Here is a 21,281-nt window from a genome sequence, read left to right on the forward strand (position 1 = left end):
TCCATAAAGTATGCAAATAATTGGGGTAGTACGGATGGTGTAATGGTTAGCATTACTGCCTCACAGCACTGATGTCATGGGTTTGATTCCCACCATGGCCCTAACCGTGTGGAGTTTGTATATTCTCCCTGTGCTTGCGTGGGTTTCCTCCAGGTACTCCGGTTTCCTCCCACAATCCAAAAATATACTGGCAGCTTAATTGGATCCCAACAAAATTAACCCTAGCGTGAATGTGTGTGCGTGTAAATGTGCTAAGGAATATAGATTTTAAGCTCCACTGGGGCAGGGACTGATGTGAATGGCCAAATATTCTCTGTAAAGCGCTGCGGAATATGTGTGAGCTATATAAATAACTGGTAATAAATAATAAATATATTAGCAATATGTTGCTATAGCAATAAGATTGTAGAGGAAGTAAGGAAAATATATATACACACAAAGGAGAATACATATATTTCTCTAACGTCCTAAGTGGATGCTGGGACTCCGTAAGGACCATGGGGAATAGCGGCTCCGCAGGAGACAGGGCACAAAATAAAAGCTTGAGATATCAGGTGGTGTGCACTGGCTCCTCCCCCTATGACCCTCCTCCAAGCCAGTTAGATTTTTGTGCCCGGCCGAGAAGGGTGCAAACTAGGTAGCTCTCCAGAGCTGCTTAGAATAAAAGTTTAGTTAGGTTTTTTTTATTTTCAGTGAGTCCTGCTGGCAACAGGCTCACTGCATCGTGGGACTAAGGGGAGAAGAAGCGAACTCACCTGAGTGCAGAGTGGATTGGGCTTCTTAGGCTACTGGACGTTAGCTCCAGAGGGACGATCACAGGTTCAGCCTGGATGGGTCACCGGAGCCGCGCCGCCGTCCCCCTTACAGAGCCAGAAGAGACGAAGGTCCGGTGAAAGCGGCGGCAGAAGACATCCTGTCTTCAAGACTAAGGTAGCGCACAGCACCGCAGCTGTGCGCCATTGCTCTCAGCACACTTCACACTCCGGTCACTGAGGGTGCAGGGCGCTGGGGGGGAGCGCCCTGAGACGCAATATAACACACATATACCTTAGCTGGCAAAAGGAATACATCACATATAGCTCCAGGGCTATATGGATGTATTTTTTCCCCTGCCATTTTACACAAAAAAGCGGGAGTTAAGGACGTCGTGAAGGGGCGGGGCCTATCTCCTCAGCACACTGGCGCCATTATTCCCTCACAGCTCCGCTGGAAGGACGGCTCCCTGATTCTCCCCTGCAGTACTGCATCTGATTCAGGGTAAAAAAGAGAAGGGGGGGCATTTTGGCAGCAAATAACTAGATTAACAGCAGCTATAAGGGATTAACACTTATATAAGGTTATCCCTGTATATATATAGCGCTGGGTGTGTGCTGGCAGACTCTCCCTCTGTCTCTCCAAAGGGCTAAGTGGGGTCCTGTCCTCTATCAGAGCATTCCCGGTGTGTGTGCTGTGTGTCGGTACGCGTGTGTCGACATGTATGAGGAGGAAAATGAGGTGGAGGCGGAGCAGTTGCCTGTGTTAGTGATGTCACCCCCTAGGGAGTCGACACCTGACTGGATGATTGTGTTTAAGCAATTAAGTGATAATGTCAGCAATTTACAAAAAACTGTTGACGACATGAGAAAGCCGGCAAATCAATTAGTGCCTGTTCAGGCGTCTCAGACACCCTCAGGGGCCCTAAAACGGCCGCTACCTCAGTGGGTCGACACGGATCCAGATACAGATACTGAATCTAGTGTCGACGGTGACGAGACAAACGTAATGTCCAGTAGGGCCACACGTTACATGATCACGGCAATGAAAGAGGGTTTCCCCCGATAAAAAACAGCTAATTTCTAATAAGTTATTAGCACTATACCCTTTCCCGCCAGAGGTTAGGGCACGGTGGGAAACACCCCCTAGGGTAGATAAGGCGCTCACACGTTTATCTAAACAAGTAGCGTTACCGTCCCCTGATACGGCCACCCTCAAAGAACCAGCTGATAGGAGGCTGGAAAATATCCTGAAAAGTATATACACACATACTGGTGTTATACTGCGACCAGCAATCGCATCAGCCTGGATGTGCAGTGCTGGAGTCGCATGGGCGGATTCCCTGACTGAGAATATTGATACCCTGGATAGGGACAATATTCTGTTAACTATAGAACATTTAAAGGATGCATTGCTATATATGCGTGATGCGCAGAGGGATATTTGTACCCTGGCATCAAGAGTAAGCGCAATGTCCATCTCTGCCAGAAGAGCATTATGGACCAGACAGTGGTCAGGGGACGCAGATTCCAAACGGCACATGGAAGTATTGCCGTATAAGGGGGAGGAGTTATTTGGGGCTGGTCTAACAGACCTGGTGGCCACGGCAACGGCTGGAAAATCCACCTTTTTACCCCAGGTTACTTCACATCAACAGAAAAAGACACAGTCTTTTCAAACTCAGTCCTTTCGTTCCCATAAGTACAAGCGAGCAAAAGGTCACTCTTTTCTGCCCAAGGGCAGAGGAAGAGGAAAAAGGCAGCACCATGCAGCCGCTTCCCAGGAGCAGAAGCCCTCCCCTGCTTCTGCCAAGTCTTCAGCATGACGCTGGGGCTTTACAAGCAGACTCAGACACGGTGGGGGCCCGTCTCAAGTATTTCAACGCGCAGTGGGCTCACTCGCAAGTGGATCCCTGGATTCTACAGGTAGTATCACAGGGGTACAAACTGGAATTCGAGGCGTTTCCTCCTCATCGGTTCCTGAAGTCTGCTTTACCAAAGTCTCCCTCCGACAGGGAGGCAGTTCTGGAAGCCATTCACAAGCTGTACTCCCAGCAGGTGATAATCAAGGTACCCCTCTTACAACAGGGGAAGGGGTATTATTCCACACTATTTGTGGTACCGAAGCCGGACGGCTCGGTGAGACCAATATTAAATCTAAAATCTTTGAACACTTACATAAAAAGGTTCAAATTCAAGATGGAGTCACTCAGAGCGGTGATAGCGAACCTGGAAGAGGGGGACTATATGGTGTCGCTGGACATCAAGGATGCTTATCTCCACGTCCCAATATATCCTTCTCACCAAGGGTACCTCAGGTTTGTAGTACAAAACTGTCATTATCAGTTTCAGACGCTGCCGTTTGGATTGTCCACGGCGCCTCGGGTCTTTACCAAGGTAATGGCCGAAATGATGATTCTTCTACGAAGAAAAGGCATCTTAATTATCCCTTACTTGGACGATCTCCTGATAAGGGCAAGAACCAAGGAACAGTTAGAAGTCGGAGTGGCACTATCTCAGGTAGTGCTAAGTCAGCACGGATGGATTCTAAATATTCCAAAATCGCAGCTGATTCCAACGACACGTCTACTGTTCTTAGGAATGATTCTGGACACAGTCCAGAAGAAGGTGTTTCTCCCGGAGGAGAAGGCCAGGGAGTTATCCGAGCTAGTCAGGAACCTCCTAAAACCAGGACAGGTCTCAGTGCATCAGTGCACAAGGGTCCTGGGAAAAATGGTGGCTTCTTACGAAGCGATTCCATTCGGAAGATTCCATGCAAGAACTTTTCAGTGGGATCTACTGGGAAAATGGTCCGGATCGCATCTTCAGATGCATCAACGGATAACCCTGTCGCCAAGGACAAGGGTGTCTCTCCTGTGGTGGCTTCAGAGGGCTCATCTACTAGAGGGCCGCAGATTTGGCATTCAGGATTGGATCCTGGTAACCACGGATGCCAGCCTGAGAGGCTGGGGAGCAGTCACACAGGGAAGGAATTTCCAGGGCTTGTGGTCAAGCATGGAAACATCTCTTCATATAAACATTCTAGAACTAAGGGCCATTTACAATGCCTTAATTCAAGCAAAACCTCTGCTTCAGGGTCAGGCGGTGTTGATCCAGTCGGACAACATCACGTCAGTCGCCCACATAAACAGACAGGGCGGCACGAGAAGCAGGAGGGCAATGGCAGAAACTGCAAGGATTCTTCGCTGGGCGGAAAATCATGTGATAGCACTGTCAGCAGTGTTCATTCCGGGAGTGGACAACTGGGAAGCAGACTTCCTCAGCAGACACGACCTTCACCCGGGAGAGTGGGGACTTCACCCAGAAGTCTTCCACCAAATTGTAAACTGTTGGGAAAGACCAAAGGTGGACATGATGGCGTCACGTCTAAACAAAAAACTGGACAGATATTGCGCCAGGTCAAGGGACCCTCAGGCAATAGCAGTGGACGCTCTGGTAACGCCGTGGGTGTACCAGTCAGTGTATGTATTCCCTCCTCTGCCCCTCATACCGAAAGTATTGAGAATCATAAGAAGGAGAGGAGTAAGAACTATACTCGTGGTTCCGGATTGGCCAAGAAGGTCTTGGTACCCGGAACTTCAAGAGATGCTCACGGACGAACCGTGGCCTCTACCTCTAAGACAGGACCTGCTACTGCAGGGGCCTTGTCTGTTCCAAGACTTACCGCGGCTGCGTTTGACGGCATGGCGGTTGAACGCCGGATCCTGAAGGACAAGGGCATTCCAGAAGAAGTCATCCCTACTCTGGTAAAAGCCAGAAAGGAAGTAACCGCAAAACATTATCACCGCATTTGGCGTAAATATGTTGCGTGGTGTGAGGCCAAGAAGGCCCCTACACAGGAATTTCAACTGGGTCGTTTCTTGCATTTCCTGCAAACAGGACTGTCTATGGGCCTAAAATTAGGGTCCATTAAGGTTCAAATTTCGGCCCTGTCGATATTCTTCCAGAAAGAACTGGCTTCAGTACCTGAAGTTCAGACATTTGTGAAAGGGGTGCTGCACATACAGCCTCCTTTTGTGCCTCCAGTGGCACCTTGGGATCTCAATGTTGTGTTGAGATTTCTAAAATCACACTGGTTTGAACCATTGTCTACGGTAGATTTAAAATATCTCACGTGGAAGGTGTCGATGCTGTTGGCCTTGGCTTCAGCTAGGCGTGTGTCAGAATTGGCGGCTTTATCATGTAAAAGCCCTTACCTAAATTTTCATTCTGACAGGGCGGAATTGAGGACTCGTCCTCAATTTCTATCTAAGGTGGTTTCTGCATTTCACATGAACCAACCTATTGTGGTACCTGCGGCTACTAGGGACTTAGAGGACTCTAAGTTGCTGGACGTTGTCAGGGCCTTGAAAATATATGTTTCCAGGACGGCTGGAGTCAGGAAAACTGACTCGCTGTTTATCCTGTATGCACCCAACAAGCTGGGTGCTCCTGCTTCAAAGCAGACGATTGCTCGTTGGATTTGTAGTACAATTCAGCTTGCACATTCCGTGGCAGGATTGCCACAGCCAAAATCAGTAAAAGCCCATTCCACAAGGAAAGTGGGCTCATCTTGGGCGGCTGCCCGAGGGGTCTCGGCTTTACAACTTTGCCGAGCAGCTACTTGGTCAGGGGCAAACACGTTTGCTAAATTCTACAAATTTGATACCCTGGCTGAGGAGGACCTGGAGTTCTCTCATTCGGTGCTGCAGAGTCATCCGCACTCTCCCGCCCGTTTGGGAGCTTTGGTATAATCCCCATGGTCCTTACGGAGTCCCAGCATCCACTTAGGACGTTAGAGAAAATAAGATTTTACTTACCGATAAATCTATTTCTCGTAGTCCGTAGTGGATGCTGGGCGCCCATCCCTAGTGCGGATTGTCTGCAATACTTGTATATAGTTATTGTTACAAAAAATTCGGGTTATTATTGTTGAGCCTTCCTTTCAGAGGCTCCTTTAAATTTATCATACTGTTAACTGGGTTCAGATCACGAGTTGTACGGTGTGATTGGTGTGGCTGGTATGAGTCTTACCCGGGATTCAATATCCTTCCTTATTATGTACGCTCGTCCGGGCACAGTATCCTAACTGGCTTGGAGGAGGGTCATAGGGGGAGGAGCCAGTGCACACCACCTGATATCTCAAGCTTTTATTTTGTGCCCTGTCTCCTGCGGAGCCGCTATTCCCCATGGTCCTTACGGAGTCCCAGCATCCACTACGGACTACGAGAAATAGATTTATCGGTAAGTAAAATCTTATTTAAAACAGAATTGATTACAGTATCAGCATTAACAGTACATATAAGTACAATTAATGGGGGCTCTATAATGACCCCCATTATGCGACCTGGTACAGTTAAAAGTTCTACATATTATAGTGAATCCATCAGAGGACTGTCTTGTGGATGGATAATGCTAAAGGGTGTACTGCAAATGTCCTTCTTTTTACTGGTTTAATACAGTAACTCTGTATATAGTAAATCATGAAGTAAAGCACCTGTCTAGTTTAGTGGCGGAAAAAGATGTCTAAAATAAATAAGTGTGATAAAATCTAATTTAAGGACTGCCCTGCATAAAAAGTGATAAAATATTAAAGTGTGATTGTATGAAATCATACACAAAGTGCTATATTGAGTATATAAAGTGCTTAATGTGCTCAGGGATTTAATGATAGGGTATATAGGCTGTTTGCCTTGAGGATGTACAAAGATCAAATAAAGTTATTTATAGAAAGGGGGCATGTGAGATATATTGCATGGATCACCCTTGTTATCGCTCACTAACCAATATGGCTAAACCTTCGATGATGGGCACAGTCCTAATTGGGAAAGAGTACATAAGATCGCCTAGTCAAAGATATTCCATAAAATCTTTTTGTTCAGCCCAGCAGGGCTAGTGGTGGTCAGCCTGAATATCACTCTAGCCTCAAGTTGAAGCAGCTTGTAGTTCCTATCGCCACATCTCAGGGAATCTGGAATATGGTCTATAGCAATGTGTCTTAAAGAAGAGCCAAAATGTGGTTGTTATCAGCAAAATTCCTTGCGACCCTTGATGTTGCTCTGCAAGCTTAAATGTATTGTACAATCCATGAATTAAAACCCCAGTATTTATTTATGTACTCATGTATTAAGTTGAGTGAACTTACTATGGTGAGTGCTGGGCTTCCGGTATTTTATTTATATAAAAGATAGATAGATAGATAGATAGACATACTTTTTTTTTCTTTTTGCATTGAGCAGCACAGAGAAAGCTACAAACATCAAATTCCCCCTTCCCCGCAGGGAGTCAAAACTGCAAGGGATTACAGGTGTTATCAGTCCATAAGACTCTAGTACAGCACAAATACCAATCACCAGCACCAACCCCCCCCCTCCCCTTCCCCCATATTCCCTTTTTTTTTTTTTTGCTGTATTTTTTACGCGCCAATACTGAAGAGATGTCTGAAAAATAAAAATTCATAAACAATTTAAAGAAGTTGCTTTTGTCTGAAAACGACAACAAAAAAATTAATTCTGGCACTTCAGATTCTATCCACAACTATGAGGACTCAATCCAGTTATGGGAAAGTTTGTAAAAGCAAGTTTGTGTCTTGAAACTCCCAGATATCGCACAAATGTACACACCTGAGAAATACCAATGTGCGGTATCTGCATTGACATTGCATGAATTTTTTACATAAAAATACCTGGGAGAAGTGCATGAAAAAGTGAAATATTTAAATATTTCTCTTCATATTCACAGAGTTAATAAAAACAGGTACTCCCATACGTATTTATTTATTTTGTGAGAGGGGTGTTTTTATAGAGAAAATATATATTTTAAACAACTTGCATTGTTTAATCTGTATTGAAAAGTAACTATAGTGATGAGAAACAAATTGCAAAACTACATATGTAAATGACTTGGGGGCCCTGCAAGTCTAATTGACCTTAGAACTAGAATTATTGGAACGTGTGAGAATTGCTTATCTTCCAGGGTTGTTTTTCAGTTTGTTGCCTCATTTTCCAACACACCTTGCTTGTTTAGTTAAAAATAGGCTGCATCTGAAACTGTGTTTAAAGCTGGTGTCCTTGCCCAGGAAATGCTCTGTAGGCACATACAGTACAGCATGTTGCTGTCTTCCTGTTGGCTATAGACAATGCTGCCTTTTTTGTCTGAACAGGACTTAAAATAAAACTGTTCCAATTTTATACTCCTAAGTAGTCAGGGTTTGGCATTAGATTATGTACTCATTATTTAAGGGGGACATGTATGAAGAGTTGGTAAGTGTCAAATACTGTACGCTATCTGAAAGCACATAATGTAGAGAAACATCACTTTTCACGTTCTCTGCAAATACCTAATGATTTTGCCGTCACCAGGGCCTGCTCCAGGCATGTTCCAATAGAACAGCTGTACAGGGTGCCACCCTTAAAGGGCGCCGTACGCTAGCGCTGCCACATTGGAGCCTGCCTGGAGACAGGTCCTGCAGCAGCGGCTATGTGTGCCGACGAGGGGGAGTGCCTTGGGTGGGACAAAGCTAAACTACTCTGAGCACGCTGTGCGGCGCCGGCATCTGATGTCAGATGCCGGCGCTGCACAGCACACACAGAGTAGCTTTGCTTTAGTCTGCCCACAGCACTCCCCCTTGTCAGCACACAGAGCCACTGATAGTACTCAGCCAGGAGGCAGGCCGTGGGAAGGACTCTGCTGCAGACTCAGTGCAACTGTCCCGCGGCCGAACACACACGGTGGCATGTGTATCTGGCACTCTGGGGGCACATGTATCTGGCACTGTGGGGGCATATGCTGTGTATCTGGCACTGTGGGGGAATATGCTGTGTATCTGGCACTGTGGAGGGCATATAATGTGTATCTGGCACTGTGGGGGACATATGTATCTGGCACTGTGGGGGGCATATAATGTATCTGGCACTGTGGGGGGCATATAATGTATCTGGCACTGTGGGGGGCATATAATGTGTATCTGGCACTGTGGGGGGCATATAATGTGTATCTGGCACTGTGGAGGGCATATAATGTGTATGGCACTGTGGGGGGGGGCATATAATATATATCTGGCACTGTTGGCATATAATGTGTATCTGCCACTTTGGAGGACATATAATGTGTATCTGGCACTGTTGGGGGCATATACTGTGTATCTGGCACTGCTGGGGGCATATAATGTGTATATGGCACTGCTGGGGCATATAATGTGTATCTAGCACTGCTGGGGGCATATAATGTGTATCTAGCACTGCTGGGGGCATATAATGTGTATCTGGCACTGCACTACTGTGGGCATATAATGTGTATCTGGCACTGCACTACTGTGGGCATATAATGTGTATCTGGCACTGCACTACTGTGGGCATATTATGAGGGGCATATAATGTGTATCTGGCACTGTACTGCTGATGACATGCAGTATGTGTATCTGCCACTGGTGGGGAGCATATGATGTGTATCTGGCACTATTGGGGGCGTATGTATATTTGGCACTGCACACTATATTGGAGACATGTATAAAGTACACTACTGTGGGCTGTTAATTGTGTGTGTAGAGAGGTGTGAAAATATATCTATAGTCTGATAATATAAAGTTGCAAGGCCACGCCACTTTTCCAGGGACACGCGTGCATGGGGGGGTGGCCACTTTCAAATTGCTCTCGCTCAGGGTGCTAGTAGGCCTGGAGCCGTCACCATACTAATTATATGGCTACGAAAAATCATCAGATGTTCTTAAAACACAAGCGTATTACTCAGTACGCATACATACCTGCGGCTGCTTATGGGGTTCCAGCTGCTCATAGGAGATCTTGCGATGACTGCATGGACTCGCAATTGTGCAGTGGGACCAGTCAGAAGGTAATACACAGGGCATTAGCACTATGACTCTAGCAGGGATTGCTTCAGGGGATTTTGGGGGGGGGGGGAGCAGGGGTTGGGGGTTCTTTACATCTGTGCTTTTGCTTCCTTCTCCTCCCCCATAAAAGAGAGCTACAGTATAGTGGCACATTAAGTGCCGCTATAGTATATATTCCTGTTAAGTTATTTATGTGCACTTACTTGAGCCTAATTATATTCTGTACAGTGAGGTGCATTGGTGGGAATGGGCTCATTTCAGAATACAGAATCTCAGAACAATATTCTTACAGTAGGTCTGAGCAACCTTTGACTTTCCTGGTGCTGATAACTCCGGCCTGCTCAGAGAGCTGGCAGGGAAAGCTGGGATTTGTAGTTTGGCAGCAATGTCTGTCTTAGCAGTATAAAAGTATGTGTATGTTGCTTCTTTAATACTGATAATGCCAGTTCATGCTGTTTCTATGTAATTTAGTATCAGAGGACTGTCAAAATAGCTGTACAGATTTGTCCTCATTCGTCCTGCTTCAATACGCAACGCAGCGGGAGATGGCTAGTGTGAGTAAGCTGACAGGTCTAGCGCAACTCAGCATCAGGTGTCTTATGTTGCCAACAATTCGTCTTAAGACGCACAAGCAGACTCTGCTGATTAAAATGATATAGGGCATGCCTACATTCTGTGTGCGACCGTGCCTGTGTCTGCATACGAAATGCTACGTTACAGTGATTACCAGGAAAACACTGTAACATAACATTTCGTACCTATATGCAGATACAGCCACACACAGAATATAGGCATGACCCATATCATTTTAATCTGCAGAGTCTGCTTGTGCGTCTTATTCACATAGAGATGTAAATAAGACTCATTTAAGACACATTTTCGGTAAAGAAAGATGCTCAACGCTAGAAGATTCTCACATGACCAGCCATGCCAAGAGGGGCTGTTTGATGTGACTGCAGCAAAGATGTATGAGCACAAATCCTGTATATAGCAAGGTCAAGATGATGATGATTCAATATTTGGCATTGCTAATGAAGGTATCTGTGGAAAGGTATGATTTTACTGGTTTATTTATGGGATGTCGAAAACCAATTATTACCTTTTTGAATTTTTGAAAAATACAAGGTGTAATCGGTCATTGCTTCCACTTAATTATTTTACTAATTACAGGGAAATTCAATTCTGATTAAGACAACATTTCCCTTGAAATAGGGTAAAATTACCTTTCTCAGCTTCATTTGTTTTTTTTTTTTGGTCTGTGCTAACTTCAGTTTGTTTTCATGTTCTGCATATACCTCTGTATTTTAAGTATACATTTTGAAAGGGAGATTAAGGGGGACATTTACTAAGCAGTGATAAGAGCGGTGAAGTTGCCCCATCAACCAATCAGCAGCTCCGTATCATTTTATAGTATGCAAATTATAGATGTTACGTCAATGCTGATTGGTTGCCATGGGCAACTTCTCCACTGGCTCACTTCTCCGCTCTTATCACTGCTTAGTAAATGTCCCACATAGTCCAGGAATTTTTAGTGGAAGCACTGATCAGTTTACCTCGCTTCCTGAATTCATAACTGTACAGTTGCAAAAAAGTTCAGACATTTGTATAGGGTTAGGTTTAAAACCAAGTTGAAGAAGGGACCTCTGACGTCACCAGGGGGAGGAGCCGCAACACCAGGGGGAGGAGCCATGGCCGAACAGAGTACCCGAAATGTACCCTCGCAGGCTCGCTTTGCTCGCCACGCTTTGGGCACGGTGGAAAGGGAGTAGTTGGTGGCGTGGATAGTAGAAGAACTATCCCGCTGGCCTAGCTCCTCCCCCTCATGTCGTGGCTCCTCTGCCTGATGTCAGAGGTTCTTTAGCCCACTTGATTCTAGCATCTACCATTTATATAGTGACACATCACTGATGATGAGGTTCATTTATGAATATAAGATAACAGCCTGTCATTTGTGCTGTTATCAGTGGTGTAACTACCACAGGAGTTGTCCATGTAGCTGCCAGCGATACTGGCACATCTAATTTGGAGGCGCGCAAGCACGCTCAATGATCAGAATAGGGACTTTAGCAAACTGCTAGAGGCAAGAGACAAAACTCTTGGAATTAATGAAATAAAACTTTACTTTTAATATTATGCAGCCATTAAAGGGCAATGACCTACAGATAAATAATCAATGTATTAAAATAGTTTCAATGATAATAATGGTACCACTCAGTTTATTGTGAAGTCTAATGACATCTTGATACACATTGCGGATACTTAAATTGATTTGAAATTGATTCACAGTTGGCAAAATATGATAATCACTTGATATATGGTCTATAAGTTGCCCAAATACAAAAATATATAGGTTAGGGATATTATGCTGACCCTGTGTACTGTTTTCCTTAATAAATTGTTTTATAATACCACACACGTATCTGGCAAGTCTCCAGTGTTCCTGAATATCTGAATATTTTCTGACAATTGTAAATTGTCGTCTTTGATTGATACAAAATAGAATAGCGTTATGTTAGCTAGTGTGCCTCTGATGGTAATGTATATGAGACTCAATTGGGGAGCACACCTGAGTGTTAACATTATTAGTTTTATTGAAGGCTATTTTGGAAGATTAATTCTGATAATTATTGCAGAGAGCCTCATGTGGGAAAACCAACAAGTGATCTTTATCTGTACAGGATAACCCATCACATAACAATTAAGTGCATGTGTTAGAAAGCAAAACTTTATAAATATTTCAACTATAGGCACTGCAGTCATGAGGCAATCTTCTCGCGATACAAAAGCCAAATCTACATCAATTAGATCAATCACCAGAAAGGTAAGCATCCAACATCAATAACAGAGGGAAAACAACGTATCAAAATAGTCTCATCGGCATGCAACCCTAACAACATGAGTATGTGGACATATTCATAATGTCAATATTGACCACATCAACGTTCTAATCATGACTGATGAAATGTCAATATGATTATAATGTCAGCAAAATGTTTCTGGTGGTTTAGTGGTGACTTGCCTGTTGTAGCAGCTCCGATTGCTCCAGCAGTGTCTTCCGGGTCCGTTGATGAGGACTTCTGCCTGCTTCTGCAGTGCTTCTGGCAGTAATATCTAACCCTGCCCCTCCCGAAGCCTAGCCCTCCTTTAGTGCCTAACCTTCCTTTCCTATAGCCTAAACCTAACCCTCCGCTGCCACAACTTCACTCTAACTCACCACTTCCTGAAGAGTGCCAACATTTCACTTGTGACCATTCTGCGGATGTGGACATGCTGCATGTTGACATAACAATGTCGACATAAATGTCGACAGTATTGTCAATTTTATGATTGCATCTGAAGAGGACAAATGGAGATGTTGTTCATATCGACCAATCAGCTTCTAGCTATCATTTTAGAGAATGTATCTGACAAATGGTAGCTACAACCTAATTGATTGCTATAGGCAACGTCTTCACTTCTCTTTTCCACTCTTACGGTATGTCACCAAGGCATTTAACATTATGGGCACTTTTAGAGTTAATTTACATAATAATAGTAATAGGGAGCACATCGTATCAGTTTCCTTAGGAGGTCAGATTGAATTCTGTGTGCCTGTCTAATGTTTATGATTGTTTTTTAAACCTATGAGCTAATCAAAACACTTACATTGATTGTCACCATAAGGTTATAAATTAAAATCAAATTTGTATTTTTTTCCCCTGAAATACAACAGTACATTACATTGTATATTTCTATTTAATTGTACTTAGATCATAAATCTTCCCACTTAGCATTAGTCTTAACTGTACAGTTATCCGGGTAGGATTGTAGTTTACATGTGATTTTCAATAGTTTTTTTCCCCCGAAACTATTAACTACTGTAGATAGATATTTTTGTTGGCAGAAAAATATTTCACATTCTGTACAGTACAGAGAGTACCAGTATCTATCTATTATCCATTACTTTCTGTGGACTGTTCATTTTATCTACCCTAGTTAAACCCAGATAAAAAAAAAAATTAAAATGAAATCTGCTTACTGGAAACTAGCTGACAAATCATTAGTCAAGATAAAGCTATATTGATAATATTGTTCTTGGCAAGACATATGAAGCACCAAAGTGTGCACAAATTTAATTTCACTTTATTCAGATAATGTGTGTACTTTGTGGTTTTCTTGCCATTAAGGTAAATAGATCATGGTGAATAGAATTTGTTGGATAAATAAACTCTTGGTCTTGTAACTGATTTGTTGTGCACTACCATTCTCGTACCTTTCAGAGTACATCAGATTAGAGAAATTACTAATTAAAGGTGACATGATCTTTGACAGTCCAATTAAAGCTAAGGTCATTTTTAAGCTGGGATCTTATGTTGATATGACATCAACAAATACATCTCAATAGTGCGCAGGCAAGCATTTGAAGTGAGATTTAGGAGGATTAACTTGTTGTACTGGACAGTGATGCCTCCTGACGTTTCTATAGCTTCCAAGATTATTATTGTTCTCTGTTCATGAAATGTCGAACCTTACTGCAGGGGAAATACATATCCTAAAATAGTTTTGTTAGGGAGTTTGATTATTGAAATAATTTCTATAGAGCTCTAAAAGATTTAACTAGGTAGATGAGACACCTGTTGAACCTAATTTGCCATGATGTTTAGCCATCTCTTAGCGCTATCAGTTTTTTTTTTTTTTGCGGAGTTGTAAATGATTTTGGGGAAGGCTCTAGTATTAAACACCTTATTTACTCTCAACCACTAGTGTGTAATACTCAGGCCTCACTTGCATCACGTGCCTCCTAAGAAATAAGCAATCACTGACTACATTCAATATGTCGCCAACTATAATGACGACAGCACAATGTTTACAGTTATTGTTGTCTGCTGCATCTCCAGAGCCACTACTAGGCAAGTGAAGGCGCTGCACATCTTGCACACACAGTTTTGGTGACATTCTAATCATGTTAACGTTTCATCAGTGTCGACATTGCAAGCTGCATCTTGACATTACAACCATGTTGGCATTATGAATGTCAACAAAATATACCCAACCCTCTGTAGACTAGCGTAACTTTCCCTATTTGGTACTCTTTCTTGTCTAGGGTGTCGCTCTCTGCTCTGGGGCAACCAGCTTGTGGGTATAAAAGCTATTTGTTAGGCACCTAAAAATATTATTTGTAGATATATGTAGTTTACACAAACTTATTAACATAGTAATTGAGGTTGAATAGAGGCAAAATGCCCATCGTGTTCAACCTGTATTAAGTTGAGTTGATTATAATGTACCTGCTGAAGTAATGTTTTATGACTAGTTAACAACTATAAATCATGTTACACCCGGATTATCAACGACAATATTTTAAATGTTAAAACCTTAGATATCTTTTTCAATCAGAAATTCATCCAATCCTTTTTTAAATGCATTTACAGAGTCCGCCATTACCCCCTTCCCTGGCAGGGAATTCCAAATCCTTATTGCCCTAACAGTGAAGAACCCTTTCCTCCATTGCGTACGAAATTTTCTCTCCTCTAGCCTCAGTGAGTGACCTCGTGTCCTAAACAGAGTTCTTTTAATAAATAATTCCTCTGATAACTCTTTGTAGTGCCCCTTTACATATTTGAAGATATTAATAATGTCTCCACTTAGACACCTCTTTTCCAGTGTATACATATTCAACTTAGTAAGCCTTTCCTCGTAATCCAGTCCCTGTAGCCCTTTAGTAGCTCGCCTTTGAACCCTTTCGAGTTCACCGATATCTTTTTTTATACAGTGGTGCCCAAAACTGAACACAATATTCCAGGTGCGGACGTACCAATGATTTGTACAGTGGCAGGATTACATCCTCGTCCCTTGTCTCAATTCCCCGTTTTATGCACGCAAGCACCTTACTTGCCTTCTTTACTGCACTTTGACATTGTATACAGTTATTAAGCCTATTATCAATGAGTACCCCCAAATCTTTTTCCAATACTGTTACCCCTAAACTTTCCTCATTTAATATGTAGGATGCAAGTTTGTTTTTAGTCCCGAAATGCATAACCGCAACAAGCTACTCTCGAGCAAGAATAAACTGTCTAAAACTTTCAAACAAGGGGCCTAATTCAGAAATATATGCAAACTTGATGGTACATGTCTGATGGTTGTATGACATTCTGTGGTAGTTTGGGGAAGGGGTGAGCATTGTCAGCATTTCAGAAACAGAGGGTGTGTCCGCTTCACTGGCCCCAGCAGTGGGGAAAATACTGTCCATTCACTGTAACGTTTCAGAGATGCTGGCAGGGAGCGTCTACTTACACGGCGTTTCCTGCAGCATTAGCATATTTTCCTACATCAGCTCTGTCCATCTCTCAATCAGGCCCCAGTTTTAATGTAACAGCATCGTGTTATTACCCTAACCTACTATAGTTTGGCCAAGTGTTACGTTTTGTTTCCCATGATGTCTTAATCATTCAAATGCTCTGTTCAAATAAGTTGTGAGAGTTAGTTGATGCAATTTTGATCAGCTACTGAGGCCTGGCTTCTGTTTTAATTGTCTTTCTAAAGCGTCTTCTACATACTGTAGTTCAAATTATCTATAGGCAGTGCAAGGATGTGTTTTCTAATGATATCTGAAGTGATTTAGCAAAGTATTTAGAATATCCCAGTGTGATTGCAAATTGCAGGATGTAGCATTTTTCTCACAATAGAGAGCATTGGGGCATATTTGCCTACTTCTACCTCTTCCAGTCAGGAGATCCAGAAGGTTAGGTACAGCATAAATACAAGTAAGATGGTGATGAAATTCCCATTGTTGTAGCCCCGCAATTTGTACAGGCAGTAGGGGGTCTATTCACCATGACTCGATTCACTGTAAATTGTTTCATCAAACCTGAGATGTGGGAGGCTGGTCTACTCTCCTAGATATTCTTGGAAAGTATGTGTTAGGGAAACACAACATACCTTCAGTAAACAATTCGCACATCACATAAACTGACTTGCAGTAAAAATACATATTTGATACCAAAGTGACCATTTCCAAAAATTCAATTGATGTTCGTTTTTTTTTTTGTGTGGGGGTATAAACTAATGGTTCTCTAGGAGGTATATTTACTAAAGGTAGCTTTGATCAATCTTGATCGATGTCTGGCTTCCAGGGCTAAAACACACATTTACTAACATTTAAAAATGAACATAAAACACATGTTAGATCTTAATCGATGTTGGGCTTCCAGAGTTAAAACATACATTTGTATGTTTTAACTCTGGAAGCCCAACATCGATTAAGATCAATTTTAATTGATCTGAAATTGATCAAAATCAATATTTAGTAAATATACCCCATGGATTCTGGAGCTATTCTGGATTGGACCATATTCAGTATGTATTGATCCGTGAAACAATTACAAGATGATAATATTCAACTCCATAATTATAAAAATGGGATAAAGATCAACTAAATGGGCAGTACGGATGGTGTAATGGTTAGCATTACTGCCTCACAGCACTGAGGTCATGGGTTCGAGTCACATCATGGCTCTACCTGTGCGGAGTTTGTATATTCTTCCCGTACTTGCGTGGGTTTTCGCCGGGTACTCCGGTTTCCTTCCACAATCCAAAAATATACTGGTAGGTCAATTGAATCCCAACACAAATGAACTCTAGTATGAATGTGTGCTCGTGTACATGTGGTAGGGAATATAGATTGTAAGTTCCACTGGGGCAGGGACCGATGTGAATGGGCAAATAGTCTCTGTAAAGCGCTGCAGAATATGTGTGTGCTATATAAATAACTGGTAATAAATAAATATATATTTATTCTGTGTATCCCTTCACCTGTACCCTGTTAAGGTTTATATGCGTAAATATCCATAAGAGTACATTTAATCAATTGGAGCATCACCTTGCCATCTGGTGTCTGCTGCTTTTTTGGTGTCACTAGTTTTTGGTGTCACTTAAATCAGCTGAATATTGATTTGGCACACAGTGCTGCCTCCTGAGTATTTATACAGACCACAAATAGGTGTCAAACAAAGGCCAACTTGATAGGCGAAAATAAAGATGTCACCTAGTGTACTGCATACATACATTTATATATTGTGCATATTGTTATTTGTTGTTAAGAACCATTATCTTCCATTTTGTCTTCTAGCTGTACCATTTCCTCCGAATCACAGGCTTACAGCAAAAGAAGTATTTGACAATGATGGCAAACCTCGTGTGGACGTTTTAAAAGCTCACTTAATGAAAGAAGGAAGACTTGAAGAAAGTGTTGCTCTTCGAATTATAACCGAGGGAGCTTCCATTCTTCGCTTGGAAAAAAATCTCCTGGACATAGATGCTCCAGTCACAGGTGCATAAGTAATGCAAAATGTGTTCATTTATGTTTTATTAAAAGAATAACTAATGAATGCAAAGCAGATCCTTTTAATAGGTCAAGAATAAATACAAGAGTGATCACATTTTATGTTTTCTTTAGACAATTATTTTATATTTATTGATATAGATGGATATACAATATATTTTAGTTTATACTCGTACACACTCCCAAATATAATCATTTATTTTATATGATTTTGGATCTCCACCTAGGAATTTTTGCTCCTGTAAACTGCACATTTAAGGGGCCTCAACATGTACAGTCTGTAGTGTGTGTCATACCCCTTTCACATCGCAAATGCCGGGTCCCACCCGGTTATTGGAAACGGGTCCTTACTAGGTGGGACCTGGCATTGGGCCCTAACAACAATTGGCTCCCTGACCCGGCAATATGCCGGGTCGGGTTGCCATAGTGGAGGGGGACAGAGCCGGCATCAGGGGCGGTGCTGGGAGATGAGCTCATCTCCGTGCCGCCTCTCCCTATGTGAACAGGTCCCGGGTCGCATCGACCCAGCAACCCGTTCACACTGCCCCTGACCCTGTATTCAAACTGCTTTATTCCTGGGTTCAATTATTGGGTCAGGCGACCCGGGAATTTGCCATGGGCCCTTTCACACCGCACAGTGACCCGGGTCGATACCGGGTTATTTGTGTGGTGTGAAAGGGGTATCAGTATGTCACTTACCACAATCCTTGGGGGATTTTTTTGTATCCGAATAAAGGGCATTTTGGTCATTTAGAGCACTGTGCCATTAAATAAAGCAGATTTAACACTTGCACATCTTTCTTTATATTTCCCCCAAAAATCCTTCCTCAGAGCTCCTCCCAGTGCTTATAGGAGGAGACTCCTATGACGTATATTTACTAAAGTGTGGGTTTATAGAAGTGAAGATGTTGCCCATAGCAATGTATCTCATTCTACTTATCATTAGTGGTGAGCGGGTTCGGTTCCTCGGGATCCGAACCCCCCCGAACTTCACCCATTTTACACGGTTCAGAGGCAGCCTCGGATCTTCCCGCCTTGCTCGGTTAACCCGAGCGCGCCCGAACGTCATCATCCCGCTGTCGGATTCTCGCGAGATTCGTTTTCTATATAAGGAGCCGCACGTCGCCGCCATTTTCACTCGTACTTTGGAGATGATAGGGAGAGGATGTGGCTGCGTTCTCTCAGTTTCTGTGTTCAGTGTGCTGCAAATATCTGTGCTCAGTGTGCTGCAAATATCTGTGCTCAGTGTGCTTGCAAATATCTACGTTCTCTGCCTGAAAAACGCTCCATATCTGTGCTGCATTGTAGTATATAGTAGGAGGACAGTGCAAAATGTTGCTGTGACCACCAGTATATATATATAGCAGTACAGTACAGTAGTCCACTGTTCTACCTCTGTGTCGTGAAGTATACTATGCATCCATACCTGTGCTGCATTTTAGTTGTGCGCAGTATATAGTAGGAGGGGACAGTGCAGAATGTTGCTGTGACCACCAGTATATATATAGCAGTACGGTACATTAGTCCACTGCTCTACCTCTGTGTCGTCAAGTATACTATGCATCCATACCTGTGCTGCATTTTAGTTGTGCGCAGTATATAGTAGGAGGGGACAGTGCAGAATGTTGCTGTGACCACCAGTATATATATAGCAGTACGGTACAGTAGTCCACTGCTCTACCTCTGTGTCGTCAAGTATACTATGCATCCACACCTGTGCTGCATTTTAGTTGTGCGCAGTATATAGTAGGAGGGGACAGTGCAGAATGTTGCTGTGACCACCAGTATATATATAGCAGTACGGTACATTAGTCCATTGCTCTACCTCTGTGTCGTCAAGTATACTATGCATCCATACCTGTGCTGCATTTTAGTTGTGCGCAGTATATAGTAGGAGGGGACAGTGCAGATTGTTGCTGTGACTACCAATATATATATAGCAGTACAGTACAGTAGTCCACTGCTCTACCTCTGTGTCGTCAAGTATGCTATGCATTCATACCTGTGCTGCATTTTAGTTGTGCGCAGTATATAGTAGGAGGGGACAGTGCAGAATGTTACTGTGACCACCAGTATATATATAACAGTACGGTACAGTAGTCCACTGCTCTACCTCTGTGTCGTCAAGTATACTATGCATCCATACCTGTGCTGCATTTTAGTTGTGCGCAGTATATAGTAGGAGGGGACAGTGCAGATTGTTGCTGTGACCACCAATATATATATATAGCAGTACAGTACAGTAGTCCACTGCTCTACCTCTGTGTCGTCAAGTATGCTATGCATTCATACCTGTGCTGCATTTTAGTTGTGCGCAGTATATAGTAGGAGGGGACAGTGCAGAATGTTACTGTGACCACCAGTATATATATAACAGTACGGTACAGTAGTCCACTGCTCTACCTCTGTGTCGTCAAGTATACTATGCATACGTACCTGTGCTGCATTTTAGTTGTGCGCAGTATATAGTAGGAGGGGACAGTGCAGATTGTTGCTGTGACCACCAATATATATATATAGCAGTACAGTACAGTAGTCCACTGCTCTACCTCTGTGTCGTCAAGTATGCTATGCATTCATACCTGTGCTGCATTTTAGTTGTGCGCAGTATATAGTAGGAGGGGACAGTGCAGAATGTTGCTGTGACCACCAGTATATATATAGCAGTACGGTACAGTAGTCCACTGCTCTACCTCTGTGTCGTCAAGTATACTATGCATCCATACCTGTGCTGCATTTTAGTTGTGCGCAGTAAAATGACCCAAAAATTAAAATTAAAAGCGTCTGATGAGAAGCGTAAATTTGCCAATATGCCATTTACGACACGGAACGGCTGAGGCCCTGGCCTATGTTCATGGCTAGTGGTTCAGATTCACATGAGGATGGAAGCACTCATCCTCTCGCTAGAAAACTGCAGTGCCACTCCTAGATGGGCCAGGTGTTTGTGTCGGCCACTTGGGTCGCTTAGCTTAGTCACACAGCTACCTCATTTCACCTCTTTTTCTCTTTGCATCGTGTGCTGTTTGGGGACTTTTTTTTAAATCTGCCATCCTGTCTGACACTGCAGTGCCACTCCTAGATGGGCCAGGTGTTTGTGTCGGCCACTTGGGTCGCTTAGCTTAGTCACACAGCTACCTCATTGCACCTCTTTTTTTCTTTGCATCACGTGCTGTTTGGGGACTATTTTTTAAATCTGCCATCCTGTCTGACACTGCAGTGCCACTCCTAGATGGGCCAGGTGTTTGTGTCGGCCACTTGGGTCGCTTAGCTTAGTCACACAGCTACCTCATTGCACCTCTTTTTTTCTTTGCATCACGTGCTGTTTGGGGACTATTTTTTAAATCTGCCATCCTGTCTG

General features: G+C 43.1%; 1 protein-coding gene across 5 annotated transcripts in view; it reads left to right on the forward strand.

Moving 5' to 3' along the window:
- PPP3CA (protein phosphatase 3 catalytic subunit alpha) overlaps positions 1-21,281 on the forward strand; it is a 356,718-nt gene that overhangs the window by 195,203 nt on the left and 140,234 nt on the right. For all 5 annotated transcript variants that reach the window (XM_063918417.1, XM_063918443.1, XM_063918426.1 and 2 more), the window contains exon 2: positions 17,711-17,911. In XM_063918417.1, the coding sequence (XP_063774487.1) occupies positions 17,711-17,911 (201 nt within the window). The remainder of the gene's footprint in view (positions 1-17,710; positions 17,912-21,281) is intronic.

The sequence above is a fragment of the Pseudophryne corroboree genome, chromosome 1 (genome assembly GCF_028390025.1).
Source record: "Pseudophryne corroboree isolate aPseCor3 chromosome 1, aPseCor3.hap2, whole genome shotgun sequence".
NCBI lineage: Eukaryota > Metazoa > Chordata > Amphibia > Anura > Myobatrachidae > Pseudophryne > Pseudophryne corroboree.